Source organism: Pelophylax lessonae (assembly GCF_965119305.1).
Source record: "Pelophylax lessonae genome assembly, chromosome: 4".
NCBI lineage: Eukaryota > Metazoa > Chordata > Amphibia > Anura > Ranidae > Pelophylax > Pelophylax lessonae.
This window is the reverse complement of record NC_138771.1, coordinates 219,810,457-219,838,058: the sequence shown is the minus strand read 5'-3', so window position 1 is coordinate 219,838,058 and position 27,602 is coordinate 219,810,457. Positions and strand designations below refer to the sequence as shown.

At 40.2% G+C, this 27,602-nt stretch overlaps 1 protein-coding gene and 1 long non-coding RNA gene across 2 annotated transcripts in view; both read right to left on the bottom strand.

The window, feature by feature from the left end:
• LOC309555221 overlaps nt 1-27,602 on the bottom strand; it is a 375,479-nt gene that overhangs the window by 307,191 nt on the left and 40,686 nt on the right. The gene's annotated exons all lie outside the window — the stretch shown is intronic.
• The window catches only part of IQUB (IQ motif and ubiquitin domain containing), a 67,833-nt gene continuing 44,520 nt past the window's right edge, over nt 4,290-27,602 (bottom strand). Inside the window, exons 9-13 of the mRNA XM_082257096.1 lie at nt 19,402-19,572; nt 18,326-18,502; nt 15,645-15,893; nt 9,670-9,855; nt 4,290-4,671 (exon numbers count right to left, since the gene is read on the bottom strand). Coding sequence (XP_082113222.1) covers nt 4,498-4,671; nt 9,670-9,855; nt 15,645-15,893; nt 18,326-18,502; nt 19,402-19,572 — 957 coding nt within the window. The 3' untranslated portion in view covers nt 4,290-4,497. The remainder of the gene's footprint in view (nt 4,672-9,669; nt 9,856-15,644; nt 15,894-18,325; nt 18,503-19,401; nt 19,573-27,602) is intronic.

Sequence of the window (27,602 nt, the reverse complement as noted above, 5' to 3'; positions counted from 1 at the left end):
GTAATTCAGTTGATTGGACATGATTTGGAAAGGCACACACCTGTCTATATAAGGTCCCACAGTTAACACTGCATGTAAGAGCATAAATCAAGCCATGGAGTCCAAGGAATTGTCTGTAGACTTACGAGACAGGATTGTATCAAGGCACAGACCTGGGGAGGGGTACAAAAAAAATTCTGCAGCATTGAAGGTCTCAATGAGCACAGTGGCCTCCATCCTCCATAAATTGAAGAAGTTTGAAACCACCAGGACTCTTCCTAGAGCGGGCCGCCCGGCAAAACTGATCGATCGGGAGGCTTATTTAGGGAGGTGACCAAGAGCCCGGTGGTCACTCTGACAGAGCTCCAGTAATTCTCTGTAGAGAGAGGAGAACCTTCCAGAAGAACAACCATCTCTGCAGCACTCCACCAATCAGATCTGTATGGTAGAGTGACCAGACAGAAGCCACTCCTCAGTAAAAGGCACATGACAGCCTGCCTGGAGTTTGCCAAAAGGCACCTGAAGGACTCTCAGACCATGAGAAACAAAATTCTTTGGTCTGATGAAACAAAGATGGAACTCTTTGGCCTGAATGGCAAGCGTCATGTCTGGAGGAAATAAGGAAGTGCTTACCACCTGGCCAATAACATCTCTACAGTGAAGCATAGTGGTCGCAACAGCATGCTGTGGGGATGTTTTTTAGTGGCAGGAAATGGGAGACTAGTCAGGATCAAGGGAAAGATGTAAAGAGACATCCTTGATAAAAATCTGCCTCAGATCGCTCTGGACCTCAGACTGGGGCAAAGGTTCATCTTCCAACAGGACAACGACCCTAAGCATACAACCAAGATAACAAATGAGTGACTATGGGCAAACTCTGTGAATGTCCTTGATTGGCACAGCCAAAGCCCAGACTTAACTTGATTGAACATCTGTGGAGAGATCTGAAAATGGCTGTGCACTGATGCTCCCCATCCAAACTGATGGAGCTTGAGAGATCCTGCCAATAAGAATGAGAAAAACTGCCCAAAAATAGGTGAGCCAAGCTTGTAGCATCGTACTCAAAAAGACTGGAGGCTGTAATTGGTGCCAAAGGTGCTTCAACAAATATTTGAGCAATGGCTGTGAATACTTATGTACATGAGATTTTTTTTGTTTTTTTATTTTTAATAAATTCACAAAGATTTCAAACAAACTTCTTTCACATTGTCAATATAGGGAATTTTGAAGAAAATAATGAATTTAAACCATTTTGGCTTTTACATAACAAAATGTGGAAAAATTGAAGCACAGTAAATACTTTCCGGATGCACTGTAACTAACCTACCATTATGTGCTTTTTTTGTGGATAAAAGATAACTAACTGAAACCCAGCAAACCACAGGAAGAGCACGTGACCTCCAGGCAGGTCTACCAGTCAGTTTTTTAACCACTTGACGACTGCCGCACGACTATTTACGTCGGCAGTCAGCCCCTCACAGGCAGAGTGACGTAGATCTACGTCACTAGCCTGTGAGGGTCTAGGGAGCGAGCAAGCTCGCGCCCCCGGAGGCACGCTCCCGTTCCCACGTGGTCACGGACCCCCCCGCGCGTGTGACATCGGGTCCGCCGGTCACTTGGCGATCGTCGCTGCAGAGGGAGAAATGCAGGCGGCTAGTGTAAACAAGTCGCCTGTCATTCTCCCCTGTGTAGAAACAGTGATCATACGGTTCTACTATGTAGGACCGTTGATCACTGTTCCTACAGCTCAAGCCACAGCCAATCACAGTTAGAATCACGCCCCTAGGGACACACACCACCCCTCCCTATCAAAAAAAAGTTAACCCCTTCATTGCCAGTGTAATTTTACAGTAACAGTGCATATGTATAGCACTGATTACTGTAGAAATGTCACTGGTAACCCCAAAAATGTCAAAAATGTCAGTCAAAGGTCTGATCTGTCCGCCGCAATGTCGCAGTACCGCCAAAAAAATTGCAGATCGCCACCATTACGCGTTAAAAAAAACAACAAAAATGACAAAAATCTTTCCCTTTGTTAGTAAACGCGATAACTTTTGTGCAAACCAATCAAAATACGCTTTTTGCGATTTTTTTTACCAAACATATGTAGCATAAAACAAATTGGCCGAAAATGTTAAAAAATTTTGATTTTTACATTTTTTTGGGGGGAATTTCATATAAAAAAATGTGAAAAATATTGCTATTTTTGCAAAATTGACGCTCTTTTTTTGTTTATAGCGCATGATCAAAAAATCGCACAGGTGATCAAATACCACCAAAAGAAAGCTCTGTTTGTGGGAAAAAAAGGACGTCAAATTAGTTTAGGTACAGCGTCACACGACCGCGCAATTGTCCATTAAAGTCACGCAGTGCCGAATCGCAAAATAGTCCCTGGTCAGGAAGGGGGTAAAATCTTCCGGGGCTTAAGTGGTTAAAGGGCCTTGATCAGAAGCTTAATGCAGGTCTATAGGCATGCTGATATAAACAGACTTGTGTCTGTTTTATCCACCTACCTCCAACTCCGTCAAGGTTTAAATATTTGCATACTGTTTTGTTTTTCTGGACCAAAAGGTGATAGATTATAGGTAGCCTGATGTAAATGGACAGACCGTTGTTTACATCCAGCCGACCATAAGCAATCACAGGTCCACCACAGTCTGCTGTCAAAATGGGGACAAAAACTGAATAGGCACATATGTCACAAAAGTGACATCCATCCTGTTAAGCTCTGTTTCACCAGGAAATTTGCTCACAGATCCCCTGCTGAAGGACGCGGAGAGCTGGCTTGTAATAGGACTCAGCGGTCTTTCATGCAGAATCATCAGTTCAGTCACAGTTTTTGTTAAGAAAAAAATTGATGTACACTGATTTGGGTTACATCAGTTTGCACGTCCATTTTCAGTTCAGTTTACCTCAGTTTGCACATGTATCTTCAGATCAGTTCAGTTCAGTTTACATCTATTTATGGCCACAAAAATGGAAAAGGAGTTCTTTTTCATAATTGTTTTTTTTTTTTTTTGCGGACATAAACTGTGTATGTCTGTTTACATCCACCTGCTTATAGTCATACGTGGTTCAATCTGGATCCATCTGCAGTAAACATGTGCAGTTAGAGCAATAAAATTATGTCCTGATGTGGGAATAACATTACAAGCGGTCCCCCGGGTTACAAACAAAGTAGGGACTATAGGTTTGTTCCTAAAGTGGAGTTCCAGCCTTTTCTGTGTTTATTAAAAGTCAGCAGCTACAAAAAGTGTAGCTGCTGACTTTTAATAAACACGCACTCACCTGTCCCATGGTAAAGCGATGCAGCCGCCCGAAGCCTCGATCCTCTCCCTCTGGTCTCGGCGGCGCCGGCATCACTGGTGTAGGCACCCGGCTGTAAAAGTTTGCGGCTTCACAGCCGGGTACGCACTGCGCATCCGCAAGTTGCGCTGCGCGTCTTGATTGGCCGGCAATCTTCTAGGACCTCTGACATGTCCCAGAAGATTGCAGGGAGGGAGGGGGAGAGGAGAACTTCCGCACCGGGTGCCGCGGCGCTCCGAGCGGAAGTGAGAGCGGGTACCTGTCAAAACTAGGTACCCGCTCCCCCCCAACAAAATGACATGCCAAATGTGGCATGTCAGGGGGTCAGGACTACCTAAAGCGGAAGTTCGCTTTAAGTTAAATTTGTTTGTATGTCAGAACAGAACTACAAGTGTAGCTCCTGCCAAAAGAATAATTTTTAAGTTTTTTGTATAGCAAAGGGAAGGCTTACCACCCCTGTACCATTTGTTTTTCTGTCTGTACCCCTGTTCAGAAGAATTCACCTCACTTTCTCTACCTAGGACAACTGGATTTTGAAAATTTTGGGTTGTTGTAGAAACAAGTATTAGTGATAAAGCTTCAGTGGAGACACCTTTTTCCCATGAGAACTCTTCCAGGAGTGAATTTCCCTTCCTAGGGTTAGATTTCTCCTCACTTCCTGTTGTCTCCCTCTGTTTGCAAGTAGGAGTTGTTTGTAAGTCAGATGTTTGTAACCCGGAGACCGCCTGTATATTGTTCTTTGCCTGGTAAAGTATATACTGTACCTATATGTGCGAGGGGAAATAATACCAATTTGGGACACATATACATAGCAGTAAAAACATGGCAGAAGTTCTAACCATTCTTAACGCTATCCAAAACCAAACAAAAATCTATGTTTAGAATCAGTGGATTTTCAATACAGACAGGGACTTCACTTACTTGCCTAAATCACTAGTGATAGAATAAAATAATTGCTATAAATAATGTTAATTCAAATGGGAACACACATCAACACACATATAAATGGTCCAGTTTTTACTTTATTTTTTTATAATACGTTTGATAGTTTCACAATCACTGCTCCATGTTTGGGGATGGAAATACAGGATCCATAGAATTGTAAAGAACATAGCAGAAGTCAGAAAATGTTCCATTACTGAATTACCCAGCAGGGAAAATATAAAGACATTTAATAAAAAGATAAACATACTGAAGTGAGCGGAAAATAGTCTAGGCTTGGAAAGCAGGAGCAATAGGTTTACTAATAACCAGATCATTAACTGCAGACATCTGATTTGATTTCTCTTGATGAAGAAATGGTGCCATCTCTGGAATCTGTGAAAAATAGTTCTTGGCAAGAGTATGTCTGTGCTTGATCTTTCGAATAAAAATAATACCATAAGCCTGGAAAAGAGAGTGAAAGAAATAAACAAGGACTTTAGAATGTGTACAGTTGTATTATCCTAATTAAATAAGTACATTTGTAGTGCATCAATTATATGAATGTGCAACCTGTCATATTTTCAATAACTATCAGGATGGAAGCAACGTCAGTTTTAAAGGGAAACTAGTAGGTACACATTTTTACTTGTGCAGTTTTCAAACAGAAATTTTTATTCTATATTTGTACTTGCCTAATATGCCAGATTTTCATGGCAAATGTACATATTTTTGCTTTCATGGCTATCTGCATTTAGCATTTTTGATACAGCATTGCTGAGAGAATATTACTTACAGTGTATGGCACCTACAGAATTACTATACGTGTGCAAAGCTTGCAATGAGATTAGAGGAACAATACATTTGCACATAAACAACCCAACAAACAAGTAATCCATCGAATTTGTAACCACTGCTTGGGATTTTCAGTTTTTTTTTTTTTTTTCTTTTGGCATAGAGAGTAAAAACAGGTGTATTTAAGTAGTATATGCCCATTATCTCACACAAAAATTCCCAATTTGCAAAAAAAATCTCCCTAGGAACAGGTCAGATACTATCTGCCTGTGAAGTGTGAAAGTGTACGAAAGTCCTAATGCAGGGCATACACAAATTTCTTTCCTGCAACCTGTTGTTGCCTTATGAGGAGTTTATGTGTTATCTCCATTAGTGTGTTGCCTGATGAGGAGTTATGTATAAATCTCCATTAGTAATTGTAAATAGATGGATGTAAATATAAATGTACAAAGTTTTGATTTCATACACATATTTGATATATGATGGTAGATTTCTGACCAGCAGTAGTAATCAATAGTTAACAAGTCCTTTTTAAATGCATGCCTGAGCTACCAGAGAGGGGTCTTCTATTTACACATACTGATATGCAAAATAGTATCACACTGTATTTAAGTCCCTGTGAGCCAGACATCCTGGGGCCAATGAATAGACCATGTCATGTCCCCCCTTAAATTTGGCCTCCATATCAAAGGCACTGTCATTAAGATATGCAATGAAGATGGACCATCTGTTGAGGGTTGGACAATGTGCCCCCCGGATATGACCTTGCATATCTTAAATTTCAATTTCAGAGCAAATCAACATGTATAATTAAATTCTCCCTCCAACAGAAAGGAGGGGTTAGCAAGGGGCTGAATTATGCTAAGCTAGGCAAGGAGGAATTTGTCCAATCTTGTCACTTTTTATTGCTGTCTGTGTTCCCGTTAAGGAGATACACCCTCTTTATTTATCGGTTTACCTTTTTTATCAAAAGGAAAGTAAAAGAAAATCCTAAATTTTAGGGTTAACATCAGAAGACTTATAGAGGGAAAATCTTCTAATGGGGACACAAGTTCTGGTGACACACTGGGATTCCCTCACTTGGCTTTTGGGAGAGGAAGTGAAGTGAAATCTCCACAATGGGAGACACATGGCAAAAAAACCCCAACAAACTAACAACCAAATGAAAAAATAACTTTTGCCTTTAGTCACACTTTAACAAGCCTTTATGCTGCAGCATTAACTTTGGCATGTGCTTTAATTTGTCCCAAAATATCTGGGTCTCACAGGTCTGTTAAACAGATGTAACTTTGATCAAAACTTTCTAATTGGTCTCACTCCAACATCACTGTGGAAATAACACTGACAGCTCAGTACCTTCTGGTTGAAGACAGAGAAGATTAACTGATAAGGAATGCAGCCAAATTTGTCTAAGTTCACAGGCTACTCGCTGTCCTAAAGTGACATCCTCTAACTGTGCAAAAGACATTTTCACACAGTTTTGGTGTCAAACTCTGAAGTAATCTGAAATGTTCCTGGCAAAATAAATTTGCAGTTCATCTGTTTGACACATGGCCACTAATTGATCTGTGTAATCAGATGTCTCAAGGCTGAATCTTAAGGAAGGCCACATTCGCTACATACATTTTCCCATAAGCTAACTACCCTAGCATTTGTATGTCATGTTGGTCTATTACTAATTGGGCAAATATTAACCACCTAATGCCCGGCCTATAGACAAATGATGGCCGGGTAAGGGTTTTGTTATCCTGAGTCGACGTCATATGATGTCCTCTCAAGATGCGCCGATCGCGGGCCCAGGCAGTGGCGCAATCTGATCAGAGTGTCGGCTTGTTGCCGGTGTTCCGTGAGAATTACCTACCCTGTGAGAATTACCTACCCCTCGTCACTTCCGGCCAGAAGCATCTGAGCAGCGCAGCAGTGCGCATGCTCAGAGCCCCGGATACCTAATGGCAGAACAGAGGAGCTTACTAGTGCGCATGCGCACTAGTATAAAACGATCACGGTGTACCGTGAAAAGAACCTACCGACGCGGCGCTTACCTAAAACAGCTGTGCTGACATACGAGTCATCCCCGCTCCTGTCCCGGTCACTTCCCTGCTCTCGGCAAGTAAATATAAAAGCGGCTTTCGGCTCAGTGATTTATGTTTTCATACAGCCGCCGCCGCCGCTTTTATATTTACTATCCGAGAGCAGGGAAGTGACCGGGACAGGAGCGGAGATCACTCGTATTTCAGCACAGCTGTTTTAATATACCCGCTGCATTACATACAGTGCGGAGTACCGGAAGTGACGAGGGGTAGGTTTTTCTCACGGGTAGGTAATTCTCACGGAACACCGGTGCCATGTGACCACTGTGACAAATTACAGCTGGTCACATGACAGTTGTACACAATGGATGACTTTATTTCATGCCACCCAATGTGTACAACTGTTGCTAGCTGTGATTGGTCAATTTGATCACATGGCCAATCACAGCCCATCTGTACCATGTGATTAGCTTTGACCAATCACAGCTAATCACAACAAAACAGACAAGAAATTAGATTGGCCATCAGTATATCAGGATTGATTAATTTTCATATATAGTATATACCATCATTTGTAGACTATATAACTGTCCTACAGACTAAATAATATTCACTGATTTGGGTTATTTTCACTAAAGAAATGTAGCAGAATAAATTTTGGGCTAAATTTATGAAGAATAATTATTTATTTGCAAAATGTTATTAAAGAAACCAAGAAAAACTTGTTTTTTTTTTTATGTTTTTTTTTTTACTTAGCAAAAAATAAAAAACTCAGTGATGATTAAATACCACCAAAAGAAAGCTCTATTTGTGTGAAAAAAATGATAAAAATTCCATATAGGTATAGTGTTGCATGGCCACGCAATTGTCATTCAAAGAGCAACAACGCTGAATGCTGAAAATTGGCCTGGGCAGGAAGGGGATAAAAGTGCCCGGTATTGAAGTGGTTAACTTGCCCTTTTTCAAATTCACTTTTTCATCATTTAAAGCCCAACTCCAGCCATTTTTTTTTAATAGAGTGGAGAATGGCTAGAATCTCTTTCGTGTTTTATTTACGGTCTGTTAATTTTTTCTTTTTTCTCTGGAGGTTGGCTTTAACCACCATATTTGAGCTGCATTTTTTAATTATGCTGTCACTCATATTGAACAGATATTACTGACTGCATTAAAGTATTACTAAAGGCAAAACTTTTCATCACTTTGTGGAGAGCGGTTGGAACACCTATTAGGTTTTTTTTTTTGCTGCCTTTGCCCCCCCATGAGAGAGATTCACCCTCTCTGTTCTGTTTACATTAACCTTGGATTAAAAGTAAAAAAAAAAAGACAAAGTTTTGGTTGTCACCAGAAAAGCAAGAGAGGGGAAATCTTCCAATGGGGCCGCTAGTTCTGGAAATCTAGGGGGCCAAGGGATTCCCTTGATTTGAAGAGATTTCCTCTCTTTTCTTGTTTTGGCTATGACAGGAAGTGAAGGTAAATCTACCCAATCGGACACAGATGACAAAAAAAAAAAAAAAAAAAAAAAGGACACAGTTATAACCCTCCCTTACGTTATCCAAAATTAAAAAAAAAAAATTTGCCTATAGTTCTCCTTTAACTACTCTGGTCTCAGCCAATTCCAATATATCTAATCTAGACAAATCCTTTTATTTCCAAGCCAGTGGCTTAACCATTTGACGCCTGCGCTATAGCCAAAAGACGGGCATACAATAACGTCCTCCCATTCTCACTCTGCCTTGGGACTCAGCTGATCACAGAGCAGGGTAAAGGGCCAACCACATTGGGTCCTTCACCACGTCGTCAGCTGTCAGCCAATGACATCTGATTCCGCTTCATATCATAACGCATTAGCCCAGCCATGCGAATGGGGGGCAATATGATGTGGTGAGTTACCATCAGATAGGAGTGGGGAGTGATGACACACAACGGTGGTGGATATCTGGGGTGGTTTGTTGTATTATTGCACTGCTGGTGTTGCACATATTTATTTGTGTCTTTTTACTTTATTTTTATATGTGTATACGGTATAAAAGGATTTCTTGAAGACACTGGGGGTTTAGTGGGAAGCTTGTGCTATTGTGTATCTGCTTCTAAGTATACATTATGTAGTACTGAATCCTTTAGAATATATATATATATATAATATATAGCCTGTATATGATTACACAAAAAAAAGCAGGTCCCACCAAACACATGCTTGCTTAGTTGTTAAAACTGAGACGTACGGAGATTTTTTGCACTGCACATGGTGGTTATCACATCTCGCTGACACTGCTCACTTTTCCTGTGAATAAAGCAAACTTCCTACAGCTTCTCAGGAAACGTGCAACACGTTTGGAATTACTTACTTGACTCACCGGATTAATAATTACAACACACAATAGCTGACTTGCAATGCCCTCTGTTGGCAGAAATGTACTGTTAGCAACAAGCTAATGCAATCCATGTTACTTAGACATGTGATTTATAAACGTTTAACTAGTGTTTACAAAGCTGTGATGGTCTTAATTGATAAAAGTAAAGGGTTTAGAGTTTAGCTAATGATTCTAAAAATATGAGAACAGATTTAAATGTAGTGTTTAACAATGATGCCTAATTACGGGTGTGTGTGTGTATTGAATATATAACATTCTTAAGTTACCTGTTCAGCATTGCCAAGTTTTAAATGGGCAGCTGCTTCATCTTTTGTTAAAAGGATGCAGTTCCATGGAGACCACTCATAGTATTTGTCCCACCTAACCATGACCAGATCATAAAGGTCATCACAGGCACTAAGAACAGACTGCGCTGCCCAGATATTCTCAACCAGATATTGGAGGTCTTCTTGCTGCAAATAAAATATAGACAGATATTTGGTAAGACTGTGCCAACATTTTTTTAGCACATTAAAGCGAAGTTCCAGCCTCTAAAAAAAAAAGTTAAAAGTCAGCAGCTACAGTGCCTTGCGAAAGTATTCGGCCCCCTTGAACTATGCGACATTTTGCCACATTTTAGGCTTCAAACATAAAGATATAAAACTGTAATTTTTTGTGAAGAATCAACAACAAGTGGGACACAATAATGAAGTGGAACGGAATTTATTGGATATTTCAAACTTTTTTAACAAATAAAAAACTGAAAAATTGGGCGTGCAAAATTATTCAGCCCCTTTACTTTCAGTGCAGCAAACTCTCTCCAGAAGTTCAGTGAGGATCTCTGAATGATCCAATGTTGACCTAAATGACTAATGATGATAAATAGAATCCACTTGTGTGTAATCAAGTCTCCGTATAAATGCACCTGCACTGTGATAGTCTCAGAGGTCCGTTTAAAGCGCAGAGAGCATCATGAAGAACAAGGAACACACCAGGCAGGTCCGAGATACTGTTGTGGAGAAGTTTAAAGCCAGATTTGGATACAAAAAGATTTCCCAAGCTTTAAAAATCCCAAGGAGCACTGTGCAAGCGATAATATTGAAATGGAAGGAGTATCAGACAACTGCAAATCTACAAAGACCTGGCTGTCCCTCTAAACTTTCAGCTCATACAAGGAGAAGACTGATCAGAGATGCAGCCAAGAGGCCCATGATCACTCTGGATGAACTGCAGAGATCTACACCTGAGGTGGGAGACTCTGTCCATAGGACAACAATCGGTCGTATACTGCACAAATCTGGCCTTTATGGAAGAGTGGCAAGAAGAAAGCCATTTCTTAAAGATATCCATAAAAAGTGTCGTTTAAAGTTTGCCACAAGCCACCTGGGAGGCACACCAAACATGTGGAAGAAGGTGCTCTGGTCAGATGAAACCAAAATCAAACTTTTTAGCAACAATGCAAAACGTTATGTTTGGCGTAAAAGCAACACAGCTCATCACCCTGAACACACCATCCCCACTGTCAAACATGGTGGTGGCAGCATCATGTTTTGGGCCTGCTTTTCTTCAGCAGGGACAGGGAAGATGGTTAAAATTGATGGGAAGATGGATAGAGCCAAATACAGGACCATTCTGGAAGAAAACCTGATGGAGTCTGCAAAAGACCCGACACTGGGATTGAGATTTGTCTTCTAACAAGACAATGATCCAAAACATAAAGCGAAATCTACAATGGAATGGTTCACAAATAAACATATCCAGGTGTTAGAATGGCCAAGTCAAAGTCCAGAACTGAATCCAATCGAGAATCTGTGGAATTAACCGAAAACTGCTGTTCACAAACGTTCTCCATCCAACCTCACTGAGCTCGAGCTGTTTTGCAAGGAGGAATGGGCAAAAATTTCAGTCTCTCAATGTGCAAAACTGATAGGGACATACCCCAAGGGACTTACAGCTGTAATCGCAGCAAAAGGTGGCGCTACAAAGTATTAACTTAAGGGGGCTGAATAATTTTGCATGCCCAATTTTTCAGTTTTTTATTTGTTAAAAAAAGTTTGAAATATCCAATAAATTTCGTTCCACTTCATGATTGTGTCCCACTTGTTGTTGATTCTTCACAAAAATTACAGTTTTATATCTTTATGTTTGAAGCCAGAAATGTGGCAAAAGGTCGCAAAGTTCAAGGGGGACGAATACTTTCGCAGGGCACTGTACAAATACGGTAGCAGCTGACTCTTAATATAAGAACACTTACCTGTCCAGGGATTCTGCGATGTCGCCCCCCCCCCCCCCCCCACCTCACCTCCCAAAGCTGACTCGTCCATCAGCTTGGGTTCAGGCTCCACCATTGCAACTAAGGAAAATTGGCAGTGAAGCCTTCAGGTTTCACAGCTGGTTTCCTACTGTGCATGCGCAAGTAGCAATGCACTTTCACAATGGTTCCATCATCTTCTGGGACACACTGGTCCCAGAAGGCAGTGGGGTGGGAAGGAGGAGGGGCTGATCCGAATATGGAGATGACATACCTCAATGGAAGTCCTGCTGGAAAATCACAACAAAGGTATAAAATGCAAAAAAAAAAAGAAGGATGTCCAAAAACAAGGGGGGGGGGGGTAAAAATTGGTTTCGATCTAGTTCCATTTTAGCCTGGAGCTCCGCTTTAATAAAAAGAGGCATTAAAGGAGTTTTTCACATTTTACAGCAGCCCAGAAAAACATGTGTAGACATATACAATACAAACATTTCCCAGCACAATTACCAGCTAGCCAGCAAAAAATGTTATGCTAAAGGAAGTTAAAGGGGTTGTAAAGTCATAAGGTTTTTTCATCCTAATGCATTCTATGCATTAAGATAAAAAGCCTTCTGTGTGCAGCAGCCCCTCTCAGCCCCTCTAATACTCACCTGAGCCCATCTCTATCCGATGATGTTGCAGGAGTGTATCGGCTGCCTGAGACTCTTCCTCCTGATTAGCTGACACAGCAGCACGGCGCCATTGGCTCCCGCTGCTGTCAATAAAATTCAGTCAGCCAATCAGGAGGGAGAGGGGGCGAAGCAGGGTCATGGCTCCATGTCTGAATGGGCACACAAAGCTGTGACTCGGCGCGGGTTCCTCATAGCAAGCTGCTTGCTATGGGGGCACTCAACAGGAGGGAGGGGCCAGGATCACAGAAAAGGGACCTGAGAAGTAGAGGATCCATGCCACTCTGTGCAAAACCACTTCACAGAGCAGGTAGGTTAAGCATGTTTGTTATTTTTAACCAAAAAAAAACAGACTTTACAATCACTTTAAATGTTAAGGGTTCGGAGTAAACATTTAGGCAATATTAAACCCAAAAGCAAAAATGTAATATATTGTGGTGGCTGCATTATTTCTCTTTATTAGGCTTTCCCCCCTCTGTTTTCACCTGATGATCTGGCCAGTAACACACCTTTTGTATTAGAGTGCCCCCCTTTGGATGAAGGAGCACAGAGACACACTTGGACAGCAGAATTTTCAGTCTGGACGGGAGAGTAGTGTTAGATGGATTTGTAGATTTAGCCTAGGTGCATACGGAACAATGCATGTCATTCGCATCGCATTCCTGTGCACATGTCCATGCGGTGCGATTTGAGCCATACATTTTGTATGACTTAAATCGCACCTGCACCACAATGGTGCAGGACACTTTTTCTCCGCACCTGAATCTCATCGTATGGATGTTCACACCCATGTGATGCCATTCTGGCAATCGCACTGCATTTTGCGATCTGTTTCGGGGTGTCTAACATTGACACCCGCAGCAAATCGCATGGACGTGGTGCAATTGCTAAGCAGTGCGATATGGTGAAACACAGCAAATCTTGTGCGTTTTCCGCATTGCATCAGTGTGAACCAGGGCTTTTAAGCAGTCACAGCGACAGTATTTGTTTTCCTTTTGAAGCGAGGGTTTTACATAAATGAATAAAAGATTACCATTGTTAGCACACCTGTTAGAGTTAAATGGGTTTTCTTAACCTTCTAACCTGTTAAACTGCCGAACAGCTTGATCTGTTGAAAAACAACAGACTTACTGGCAGCATCACCAGGTGAAAGAAAAGGAAAGAAAGCCTAAAAAAGGAAACATTGCAGTCATCACATCTAAGAGTTGGTAAGCTGCAAAATATTAAATGTATACTTTTTTAACCATTTGTTTGTAATAAGCACATACAAGGCAACACATCAGCACAGAAATAAATAGTATACATCATGAAATGTAAAAAAACAAAAAACAAATAGGTGAATAAATGAAAGCACTAAAGGGTTAAAAAAAATGCTCCTGAGCTAGTATATACTGTGTTTTTGGTATATATTAGTCAAGTTCGACTAATATATACCAAAACCACCCATCTATATAACCATACGTCCTCTATATAACAAAGTAAAAAAAGTGATTGTAAACGCTTAACTTTTTTTTTTTTTTTAAATAACAAACATATATTATACTTACCTGCTCTGTGCAATCATTTTTCACAGAGCAGCCCGGATTCTCCTCTTATCCGGTCCCCTGCAGGTGCTCCAGGTTCCTCTCCCCACTGAGTGCCCACCATAGCAAATCGCTTGCTGTGGGGCATTGTTGCGATCTAGCTTCCAGGCTGGCTTTGTGTGTCCATACACTCACAACGTGTGGCTCAGCCCTACCACCCACTCTCTACACACTGGCTGTGATTGACAGCAGAGGGAGCCAATGGCTCTCTCTAAGATCTGGTTGCTTCAAGAACCAGAGGCTGTAAACTCTGCGAGCCCTCACAGCATCTAGGCAATGGAGAGAGACCTCATTGGGGTGGTTCTGATGTCGTACACAGGGAAGGTAACACAAAATGTTCATTAGGGTGAAAGGTAGAGAATTCTTTGGGTAGAAAAATGTCCTTAAGCCTAATACACACACGCAGAATGTCGGGAGGCATGGCTGGTTCGAAAGAAACCGGCTGACATGCGGCCCGTGTGTACTGCATGACCGAAAAAGGTCTTTGCCGATCAGCTCCCAATCAGCATCGTCAGCCAATAGCTGAGAGCGCTGATCGGAGTGTTCTGGCGGAAAGGGGGGGGGGGTGTCAGAACACATTAGTACAGCAGAGGAGATTGCTGTACTAATGTTGGGCAGTTAGTACAGCAGATCCTTCTGAGCTGTCAGTTTTTTTTTTTCGTTCAGCCCTGTTGTGTTGAATGAAAAAAAAGCAACTAGTGTGTTCTGTACTAGGCTTATGCTGGCCATACACGCACAGAATTTCTGCCGAAAATGGTAGTTTTGGGAAAGATCGTTCGAAAATCGGGCCGTTAGTGAACACAAGTTTACCGACAATTTAGATCGTGTGCCCGGCTAATGTCGATGGACCCATAGCAAAAACTTTTATCGTTTCTACAAAAGTTGTTACGTGTATGGTAAAATTGAAACGAAAATAATATTCTGACTTGTATTGTGCATGTTATCGAACGATCATTGTGATCATGAAAACGATTATGTAAAAGAGTTTATTCTGTAAGTTAGTGGCCAATTCGCTTTCGACTGATGAATAATCGTTCAGTCTGCAAACGGCCGAAATTCTGTGCAGCATTAGTCTCAAAACGAACGTGTGTTTATGTAAATAGGGCTTATTACAGGACAATGCTGATAGTTTGGAAACCCTTCTGTCTGAAGTGATGGCCACAAGATAGGGTATCTTATGGGATAACAGTGTCCGGGAAATGTCCCTAAAAGGGTCAAATGTGGATGATTGTAGCACTGACAATACAAGATTTATGATGAAAGCCTAATAGTGGAACGAGGTGTATATCCCCTTGAATTAAAGTACTAATCAGCTATACTGGCCTGATCTGAAAGCAGAGAACTTTTGCTAAATGGAATACAGGTGGGTAGTCAATGTTGACTACAGGACCATCACAGAAAGAACACCTAAAGAACTGGAAAAAACTACACTCATTAGCTAACCGGACAGACTTCCAGAATTTCAAATATCCGCCCTGAATCTACAAGTAGCTGTTGATAGTAAGACATCTTCAAATTTCAATTCTGCCAGACACTAAGCAGAACTAAACAGGTGGTAGTTGGCGGGAATTGTAGCCTCAAGGGTACTGGCATTCTTTTTTCTATGTGCCTAGGTGTGCCTAAGTATCTTAAAAGGTAGGGTATAAAAATACATTGACACTAACTGAAAACAGTTAGTTCTATACAAATATTACAATTATTTACGTTATTAAATATACCCATAAAAAACAACCAACCTCAAAATTGATGAAAACACTTACCTGAAGCACAAATGCTATTTTAGCATCATCACCATATTCTATTTCTGCTCTTTTCAGTTGTTTCATTAAAAGTCTATATTTTGAAAATTCTTCTCTTTGTCGAGCTTCATTGTCCAGTTTTGAACATTTTCTACACCTGCCAATACTGTGAGCATTCGCAGAGAGAGAAAACTCAGTTGATGGTAGGTAGCTTTTGCAGCTGTTACAGAAATATATATTTTTGCGAAGAACAGCAGGATCTTGAGGAACCTGAAGAAAAAAATTGTAATTAGTTGATTATCATACAACCAGAGGCAAAATGACCAACATAGCTTACCACAACCGTAGCCAGGCAATTGGGTTGAGGGTTGAATTCTCACCAACATTAGCTACTGTGCTTTTCTAGCATCTCTGGCAGTACAGCATGATAATGCTAAAAGCGCAGATCGCATCACTTATCATTGATCCACACAAACATTTAATAAATAATTTGTTCACTTGAGGTTATTTACTGCAGTGTATAACAGCAGCTACAGTGGATATAAAAAGTCTACACACCCCTGTTAAAATGTAAGGTCTCTGTGATGTAAAAAAATGACACAAAGATAAATAATTTCAGAACTTTTTCCACCTTTAATGTGACCTATTGAAAAACAAAATTAAATCTTTTAGGTGGAGGGAAGTAAAACTAAAAAAAAAATAATAATAATAATAATAATATGGTTGCAAAGGTGTGAGCACCCTTAAACAAATACTTTGTTGAAGCACCTTTTGATTTTATTACAGCACTCAGTCTTTTTGGGTCTGAGTCTATCAGCATGGCACATCTTGTTTTGGCCATATCTGCCTACTCTTGTTTGCAAAAACACTCAAAATGTGTCAGATTGTGGGGGCATCCCCTGTGCACAGCCCTCCCCAGATCACCCCATAGATTTTCAATCAGATTCAGGTCTGGGCTTTGGCGGGACCATTCCAAAACTTTATTCTTCTTCTGGTGAAGCCTTTCCTTTGTTCATTTGGATGTACTGTATGCTTTGGGTCGTTGTCATGCTGAAAGATGAAGTCCCTCTTCATGTTTGGCTTTCTAGCAGAAGCCTGAAGGTTTTGTGCCATTATTGACTGGTATTTGGAACTGTTCATAATTCCCTCTACCTTGACTAAGGCCCCTGTTCCAGCTGAAGAAAAACAGCTCCAAAGCATGATGATGCCACCACCATGCTTTACTGTGGGTATGGTGTTCTTTCGGTCATGTGCAGTGTTGTTTTTGCACAAAAGATATATTTTGGAATTATTGCTCAGAAATTCAACCTTGGTTTCAACAGACCATAACACCTTTTCCCACATGCTTTTGGGAGACTTCAGATGTGTTTTTGCAAAATTTAGCCAGGCTTGGATGTTTTTTCTTCATAAGAAAAGGCTTCCATCTTGCCACTCTACCACACAGCCAGTACATCTCAGATATTCCTGCAACTCTTTTAATGTTGCTGTAGGCCTCTTGGTAGCCTCCTTGACCAGTTTTCTTCTCGTCTTTTCATCAGTTTTAGAGGGACGTCCAGTTCTTGGTAATGTCACTGTTGTGCCATATCTTCTCCACTTGATGATGACTGTCTTCACTCTGTTCCATGGTATATCTAATGCCTTAGAATTTATTTTGTAACCTTCTCCCGACTGATACCTTTTACCAATGAAATCCCACTGATGCTTTGGAAGCTCTCTGCAGACCATGACTTTTGCTGTAAGATGCGACTAAGAAAATGTCAGGAAAGACCTACTAGAACAACTGAACTTTATTTGGGGTTATTCAGAGGCACTTTAAATGATGGCAGGTGTGTACTGACTCCTATTTAACATGAGTTTGAATGTGATTGCCTAATTCTGAACACAGCTACATCCCCAGTTTAAAGAGGGTGTGCACACTTATGCAACCACATTATTTTAGTTTTTAGTTTTTACTTTCCCCCCTAAAAGATTTCAGTTTGCTTTTCAATAAAGTTGTACAGTTTATAGGTCACATTAAAGGTGGAAAAAGTTCTGAAATGATTTATCTTTGTCTCATTTTTTTACATCACAGAAACCTGACATTTTAACAGGGGTGTGTAGACTTTGTATATCCACTGTATAGTAAGTATAGTGATGAATGATATTTAAATTGATTTGTAGGGACTGTGCATCAGATGAATGCTGCTGTAAATGTATCATCAGGAGATCCTGCAACCTGTACATTTTTATGAGATGGCTTGACTCTCACATGTTCCTATTAGCCAGTAGGGCCATCCATGGTGATAGCCCAGTATGAACATGTATAGAGTGAGACTGCTTGACACTACCAGCAAGTGCTGGCATGTTACACCTGCCTGAGTTTTGGGAGCTGGAAGTGTCATCTAGGTACTACTAGGTGACTGCATTAAATTGCTGTAGCCTATTTGGTACCTTTACGATAATGATGTTTTTTTTAAAGTGACACTGGTTTTAGAAAAAAAATTTAAGTGAGTGTTCATAACTCGAAAATGTACTTTCTATTGTTTTCAGCCTCCTCCAATCTCCAATATCCTTTCTTTTGCTGCTGTATTCTGACTCTGTTAGAGGGTGGCTGCATTCATTCTCCATGGCTCCACTGTATGTAGAAATATAGCCATCCTTTCTTGCTTATGGGACTCAATGCTATAGTGACAGGTTTGCTTAAACATTTGTTGAATCGTTACCTTGAGTAATCTGCCAACTTCTGGGTTAAATGTGGGAATTTTAATGTACTGTAGGAAAAGAGTAGATATTCTCTTCCGAAGTCCTTCCAAGTTGTGCTCTTCCACACCACGAAATAAAAGGTCAGCCTCTCTGTCAATTAGCTCCACAATCTCTTGGGTTAATTTGCAATTGTGTTCCTATAAGAAATAAATAAAAAATACATTTATATATATATATATATCTATATATATATATATATATATCTATATATATATATATATATATACACACACATTTCTGGGCCATGCAGGAAATAGTAATATAAATGACCTCAAACACATGCAGATGTGATTACTACATGATTCATATATAGGCGATTTTTCATTTAATGGGGCCCACAATGACCTCATTTGAAAAATAATCAGCCTAAGTATGAATAGCTTTAGAATATAATGAAGCACTGACGTGTTTCATTACACGCAACACTTTTGAACTATTACGTTTGCTTTTGCATGTTCACCAGGGGGTTTGTCTAGTGACTTTCCCTATTATATCTTTATACAGAGTAAAACATGGCAATCCAATTACCGAAACTGTTTCAGGAAAAACATTTAAAAATCAGAAACTCAGAAGAACAAAATTATTCAATAAATTCGGCAACTGTTAAACTCGAAATCGGAGATCCTTTATTTTATAAAAAGGCTGCCTGCAACAGAGTGTTGTTTGTAAAAAAAAAGGTACAGCATATGAATAGATACGTACACTAAAATGAATGTAGACTTTAGTACTTTGTGTTAGACATAACTGGCTTCAAAATGTCCTGCCTACTGAACTGTTTTAGATCCTGACAACAAACATTACATTGGCAATACAGGCTGGTAGTTACCATTTGGTGGTCAAGTTTGTGATGTACCTGTGCTAGCTACAGTTTAGGCATTTATACAATATACGTAACTTCTGTCTCAGCTTTATTTTTAACTAGACATTTGTATTATTGGATTAATAATTGATATCTGCATAAATGAACTGTAAAATATTAATAGTGTTACAAAACACCTGTTCACACAGCCAAGTTTCCAAAAGAAAAATAAATTACCTTGACAGTATGCTTAAGCGTCAAAAGAGCATCAATCCTTTCATCACGAGTGAAGTATTGGGTGTTAATGCTGTTATAAATATCACGTAGCTCTCTGGCACGGATTGTAAACTGGGTATCCATCTCTGTAACTTTTCCATCAAAAGCTTTCCATTTTTTGGGTTCACAACACTTTAAATGAGGAATGCGATTTTAGATACATTAATGTCTACATAAACATACAGCAAATGCAAACTAAGAGAAGCATATAACAATACCTAAAAATGAATAATGGGCTCAGGGAAAACATACTGCTTAAAATAATAGCAGACCAGAATGGATGGAGTCAAAAGTGTTGTTTGTAAAATCAGCCTATGTGGTGACAAAAACAACTTAGTGCAGCCTAAGGGCCCTTTTTAAGCAGAAGCTTTAAAGATTTAAAAAAAAAAAAAAAAAACAAGGCCACTGATTTTATTTTTCTATTTTTCTTGCACTTTTTAGGTCTACTCGCTGATATGCCACCCCGCTGCCTACCTTTGATTCACATGACCAGCAGGTATGACAGCAGTTTTAGTCTATACCAGTGTTTCTCCACCTTTCAGTCAAGGCACCCTTTAAAATTATAGACAATCTCAAGGAACCCTTTAAAATTATAGACAATCTCAAGGCACCCTTTAAAATTATGGACAGTCTCAAGGCACCCCATTCTAAAATGTAAAACACTATTCTAATAGGTAAAATTTATTACACTACCTAGTACTATACGTACACTTTTAGGGCTGTTGGCAGCAGCAACCCCTAAGTCATAGGTAGATTTGTTGGTGTCAATACTAATACATTTGATATCCATATACCATCACATACAGCAATTCTTTCCCTTACCACCCTGCTACAGGGTATGCGCTGTTGACGTAATATCTAATATTACATAAATTTCCAGCTTTTCACCCTTAGAGGTTAATCACAGCAGCAATCCATTTTTCCACCAATTACAAAGATTGGCGCGAGTGCTTTTTATTTCCATACACTATTCTAATAGCTTTAAACAATACAGCAACACCCACACGTAGGACACCCAACATTAGAGGTGATTTATTCTTCCAAAGCAAATACACTTTTGCACACTGGTACTGAATAGTATTCCAATGTTTCTCTTCTCCCTCAATTTTTATCCATCAGTCAGCTAATGTCACCCCAGTGCTGGGGGAGAGGGGCAGAGGAGGGTCAAACAAGGATGCTGTGGAGGCAACAGACATCCTCCTTATTAACTGATTACATAATTGGTTGTTAGGATGCTCAGAAAGCCGTAATGGTGCATAAGGAAAACCTGTTGCTGTGGGTAACTAAAAGGCAGGCTTGATCCACCCGCTGGCTTGTACTGTACACAATTTCTGATAAATTTTTAGGCATTTTGCCAAAGCACCCCTGAAGAAACCTCAAGGAACCCCAGGGTACCTGGGCATCCTGGTTGAAAAAGGCTGGTTTATACAAACCCTTACAGATGCAGCTGGTGTACCAAGGAATAATGGGAGAATCAAAAGCAGATATTTAAAATTCTAAATCGAACTAAACAGTATGAGTGAGTGTTCAAATAGGAGATAGCAGCTAGCACAAAAAAAGGTTAGTGCGGGTATTTAAATTTACATATTTTAAAGAATAATTTCATATTCAACACAAACACTATTAGGCTATTCCCTATTCATTTTTTTGTGAGCCTGGAGTTCAGCTTTAACATTTTAGATTTAGAAAATAACCAAACTGTGTGCCTGAAGATAAAAATTGTATAACTCCACATACCGTCACAACCCAATCTCCTCATAAAAGGTAATTTATTAAGAACAGAATGCTTTCATATTTTAGATAATCCCTCCTTAGGCATCATCCTAAACAACATTATTTCAGCCAGTGTGACCCACGGTTTATCACTGTGGGGAGTAGTTTGGGTGATGCCCGTCCTTTTCAGAAGTGCCAGAAAGGGTTGGAGCTCGTTCCAGCTCCTGTAGTCACTGGAAGGGATAGAAGAAAGATAGAGGAAAGAACCCTGGTGCCATACATTCACGGAGCCCTATGGTAGCAATAAGAGAGACAACCTCAGCCTGAGCTCCCGCTAGGCCACGGCCCCAACGTGTTTCTCTCTGCTCCCCGGAGCTTAGTCATGGAGATTATTTCAGCCAGGATGCCAAAAAACACGACAATTTTGTGCTGTTATTATTGTACATTTTTAACCATCGTTTAAATAAAAAAAAGAAAAGAAATAAAACACCTGTATAGTAAATATAAGCACACATAGCTTTAAAATACTAAAATACAGCAAGCCCCAAGGAAGATCCATGTATATATAAGCGTTCATAACCTTAAAAATACGTCAAGCCCCAAGGAAGATTTAAGTACAACCATCATCAATTTTTACGTAACAGACATATTTATTAATCTATATTAACCAGTAACTGCAGATTATAGTCCAAAGTAGGCTCTAGTATTGTGTGAATGGGTGCAAAGAGGAGTCAAAGTGCAATGTAGTGTGCAGTAATTCTGGATAATTCTGGTTTTCCTTTTTAGCTAGAAAGGGTTGGCACAATAACAGCTCTCACGTGTCATTTTCTTTTTGCTTACGAGGCAGAATACAATAAGCATGGATTAAAATAGACTATTTGTTCAGAAATAAATGAGTGGTCTTCTACAGTACATTGGTGTAGTGACTACATTTCTTTTGAAATCAATAAAGCTCTTTGAAAAGATAAGTAATTATTAAGAAACTTTATTTAAAGTGCACATAGAGTATATGTTTAAGCGAACAACTTGATCATAGAGTTGTTTAGACTGAAAGTTAATCTATACTGGCAGAAATACAGTATGTAGGCAGACATTGCTGAATTCTGCTTCTAAAAACAAATGATGGTCTCTTAGCTGTCCTGTTGGATCTAATGGCCTCAATATTTTCAGAATTACTGACCTGGAACAAGCATGCAAATCTGAATTTTTGACTTCACCTACAGCATGCTTGTCCCTGGGGAGTTATTTAGAAAGCGAGGTAATTAGCATGACCAGATGAAGGCTTTTTTTCTGAGATGACATTTTTCAGAGAAATGGAATAAAGATAGTAACAGATAATTGTGTAGGATCTACGCTGGCTGTATGACGGCATTGTTCTGGGTGTACCACAGTTTCATTTTGCTTTTATAAACACAAGGATCTGGCTTTGCAGTGGCATAGCTCTGACCCTTGGAATTTCCGGTCTTTGGCATAGCTCTGTTCAGTCTTTAGGGCGGTGGGGTCTGATCACTGTTATGACCTTTGGTGGAGCAGCATTGGCAAAAAGTACACATTTTTTTTTCTAATAGAAAAAAAAAATCACGTCAGTCTCTTTCATAACAGTTTATGTAAAAACAGACCTCTACAAATGCAGTTCTTCGCTTCACTGATGGGACTGGGCAGCACTTTGGTCTTCATGATGGCAAAAGAAAACATATCTGCCCTTTTACCTACCACATACATGTCCAGAGTCCCTCGGGAGACAATAAAATGTGCTTTGTAGAAATATAAGTCCTAATTTCCTTACAATGGACTACAATGGACTTTGTGCTAAAACAATATCATTTAGAGTGAAGGAGAGGTCATTTTCCATGCCATGGAGACCAGGATAGTGCCAGTTCTGGTAGAGAGGAGCATATGTTTATAAGAATTCTGATTTGTACTTATGTTAAGGAGGGGTAGCAGTGTCTGTGGAGGAAAAAGTGTAAGTGTTTATTTTTTCTTGCAATACCATATCTATAAAAATTCAATGACCTTTAACTATTTATGAATTCTTATACCTTGAGAATTAGTTCCTTCAGCTTACTTTGGACTTGTGATTTATATATAAATATATAAAAATACGCACTGCTCAAAACAAATTAAAAGAACACTTATATATCAAGTCAATAGAATCAAGTCAATTAAACTCCTGGGAAATTGATTTGGTCAGTTAGGTAGCAGAGGTGGTTGTTAATCAGTTTCAGCTGCTTTGGTGTTAATGAAATTAACAACAGGTGCACTGGATGGGCAACAATGAGATGACCTCAAAAACAGGAATGGTTTTATAGGTGGAGGCCACTAATATTTCTTTCCCTAGTCATCTTTCCAACTGTTTTTCACTAGTTTTGCATTTGGCTAAAGTCAGTGTCACTACTGGTAGCATGAGGTGATACCTGGACCCTATAAAGATTGCACAGGCAGACCAACTGCTCCAGGAGGGTACATCAATACGTGCCATTGCTAGGTTTGCTGTGTCTCCCAGAACAGTCTCAAGAGCATAGAGGAGATTTCAGGAGACAAGCAGTTACTGTAAGAGAGCAGGATGGGGCCATAGAACGTGCTTAACCCATCAGAAGGACCTGTATCTGCTTCTTTGTGCAAGGAGGAACAGGATGAGCACTGCCAGAGCCCTACAAAATGACCTCCAGCAGGCCACTGGTGTGAATGTCTCTGACAATCAGAAACAGACTTCATGAGGGTGGCCTGAGGGCTTGATGTTCTCTAGTGGGCCCTGCGCTCACTGCCTGGCACCATAGAGCTCAACTGGCATTTGCCATTGAACACCGGAATTGGCAGGTCAGCCACTGGTGCCCTGTGCTTTTCACAGATGAGAGCAGGTTCACCCTGAGCACATGTGACAGACATGAAAGGGTCTGGAGAAGCTGTGGAGAACATTATGTTGTTGCCTGTAACATCGTTCAGCATGACTGGTTTGGGGTGGGTCAGTGCTGGTCTGAGGAGGCATATCCATGGAGGGACACACAGACCTCTACAGGCTAGACAGTGACACCCTGACTGCTTTTAGGTATTGGGATGAAATCCTTGAACCCATTGTCAGACCCTACGCTGGTCCATGGGTCCTGGGTTCCTCTGGGTGCACGACAATGCCTGGCCTCATGTGGTGAGAGAATGCAGCCAGTTCCTGGAGGATGAAGGAATTGATACCAATGAATGGCCCCCATGCTCGCCTGACCTAAATCCAATAGAACCTCCTTGGCACATTATGTTTCACTCCATCCGCCACTGGCAGGTTGCACTTCAATCTGTTCAGGAGCTCAGTGATGCCCTGGTCCAGATCTGGGAGGAAAAACCTCAGAACACCATCCGTCATCCCATTAGGAGCATGCCTCAACGATGTCAGGCATGAATACAAGCACATGGGGGCCATACAAACTACTGAGGACTATTTTGAGTTGCTGCAATGAAATTTCAACAAAATGGACTAGCCTGCTGCATCATTTATTTACTTTGATTTTTGGGGTGTCTTCGAATTTAGCCCTCTGTATTTCGATCATTTTTCATTTCTATCAAACGTTGTGACATCCTTTCGTCCCTAACACATTACTCAGTCCATATCAGTATAGATATCCAGCAAGATATTTTTCCCTACTGAGATCTGATGTGTTTTTATAAAAGTCCTTTTTTTTGAGCAGTGTATATACTATCATTGTAATTTGAAATCTGAAATTGAAACAAAACTTTTCTATCTTTTGAAGATGGTGCCATCTAAAGAAGGCCATACACTATACAATTTGTTTGTACACTCACTTTAGAATCTCCTTTAGATTTACCAAAAATCACTTTAGAATCTCCTTAAAATTTTCAAAGCCATGTAAAAGGAGGACACAACTAAACAACCAATTCAATTTGTATAAAATCAGAAAGACCTTTGCACTACATAGTTGATTGTGGGTCAGTTCACACCACATGCAGTCCAGTGCATTTTTTTTTGCATCACAAACTCATGGAAAGTAGGTTATATGGTTTCCAATGGCATAGTTTATACCAGTGTAGTCAGTTCCAGGGCTTTCCGGTGCCTTTTTTCTGCACTGGACTGTACTGGAACAAAGTAAAACGCATAAAAAACACACCAAAATGCACTGGAACGCATCAAATATGCACTGGACCCTAGTACAGTATAAAAAAACAGGAAAAAAAAAGAAAAAAGCATCAGGAATGCATCCGGAAATGCATCAAAAACACATTAAAAAAGAGCATGCAAAGACACACCTGGAACAAATTTGGAGTGTGTTTTCGTGGTGTGAAGTAGTCCTTAGTTTAGCAGATGTCACCAAACATCTTGAAGAATAGGAAAATCAATTAAAAAATGATAGGCAAGTAGAAGGATAAAGCATGAAGAGATGTCAATAAATAAATGAGTGCACATGAGATGAAGATAGAATTTGTGCACACTGGGTAATAATGTCAAGTGACAGGGATAGTAAGCACTGGGGTCATCACTTCAGATTCCAATGATGACACTACTTGTATAAGGTTTGCCTTATCTTCCTGTGCTTGCGTGAGTTGCTATGGGTTCCCTGCTTTCCTCCCATACACCAAAGACATGCTGGTAGGTTAAGGGTCTCCTGTGTAAATTGGCCATAGTATGTGTATGTATGAATGTAAGACAGAGACATTAGATAGTAAGCTTTTGAGGGCAGGCACTGATGTGAATGTACAATATACATGTAAAGTGGTGAAAAAAAGAGTCGGTGCTATATAAATACTGCACCTATAATAAATAAGTGTAAGATACAAGAGTGGGAATTGGTAACATGGGAGAATGCCAGAAACAGGTAATCTAAAAATTCACACTATATTGTCAAAAGTATCGGGACGCCTGCCTTTACACGCACATAAACTTTAATGGCATCCCAGTCTTAGTCCATAAGGTTCAATATTAAGTTGGCCCACCCTTTGCAGCTATAACAGCTTCAACTCTTCTGGGAAGGCTGTCCACAAGGTTTGGGAGTGTGTCTACAAGAATGTTTGACCATTCTACTAGTGAGGTCAGGCACTGATATTGGACGAGAAGGCCTGGTTCGCATTCTCCGCTCTAATTCATCCCAAAGGTGTTCTGTTGGGTTGAGGTCAGGACTCTGTGCAGCCCAGTCAAGTTCCTCCACCCCAAACTCGCTCATTCATGTCTTTATGGACCTTGCTTTTTGCACTGGTGTCAGTCATGTTGGAACAGGATGGGACAATCCCCAAACTGTTCCCACAAAGTTGGGAGCATGAAATTGTCCAAAATGTCTTGGTATGCTGATGCCTTAGGAGTTACCTTCACTGGAACTAAGGGGTCAGGCTTAACCCCTGAAAAACAACTTCACACCATAATCCCCCCTCCACAAAATGATTTGGACTAGTGCACAATACGATAAGACCTCAACCTGATAGAACACCTTTGGGATGAATTAGAGCGGAGATTGCAAGCCAGGCCTAATTGTCTAACATCGGTGCCTGACATCACAAATGCGCTTCTGGAAGAATGGTCAAACATTCCCATAGACACAAACCTAAACCTTGTGGACAGCCTTCCCAGAAGAGTTGAAGCTGTTATAGTTGCAAAAGGCCAACACAATATTGAACCCTATGGACTAAGACAGGGATGCCATTAAAGTTATTGTACGTGTAAAGGTAAAGGCAGGTGTCCCAATACTTTTGACAATATAGTGTATACAGTGGGTACGGAAAGTATTCAGACCCCCTTAAATTTTTCACAGTTTTTCTTTTTTAATAAATCTGCAACAATGTCAACAACTCTGTGTTTTTCCGTCAATATGGGGAGCTGTGTGTACATTCATGAGGAAGAAGAATGAACTTAAATGATTTTAGCAAATGGCTGCAATATAACAAAGAGTGAAAAATTTAAGGGGGTCTGAATACTTTCCGTACCCACTTTATATATATGTATGTGTATATATATATATATATATATACACACACACACATAGTATCTCACAACAGTGAATACACCGATCACATTTTTGTAAATATTTTATTATATCTTTTCATGTGACAACACTGAAGAAATTAAACTTTGCTACAATGTAAAGTAGTGAGTGTACAGCTTGTATAACAGTGTAAATTTGCTGTACCCTCAAAATAACACACAGCCATTAATGTCTACACTGCTGGCAACAAAAGTGAGTAAACCTCTAATTGAAAATGTCCAAATTGGGCCCAAAGTGTCAATATTTAGTGTGGCCACCATTATTTTCCAGCACTGCCTTAACCCTCTTGGGCATGGAGTTCACCAGAGCTTCACAGGTTGCCACTGGATTCCTCTTCCACTCCTCTATGACGGCATCACAGAGCTGGTGGATGTTAGAGACCTTGCGCTCCTCCACCTTCTGTTTGAGGAAGCCACAAAGATGCTTAATAGGGTTTAGGTCTGGGGACATGCTTTGCCAGTCCACCACCTTTAC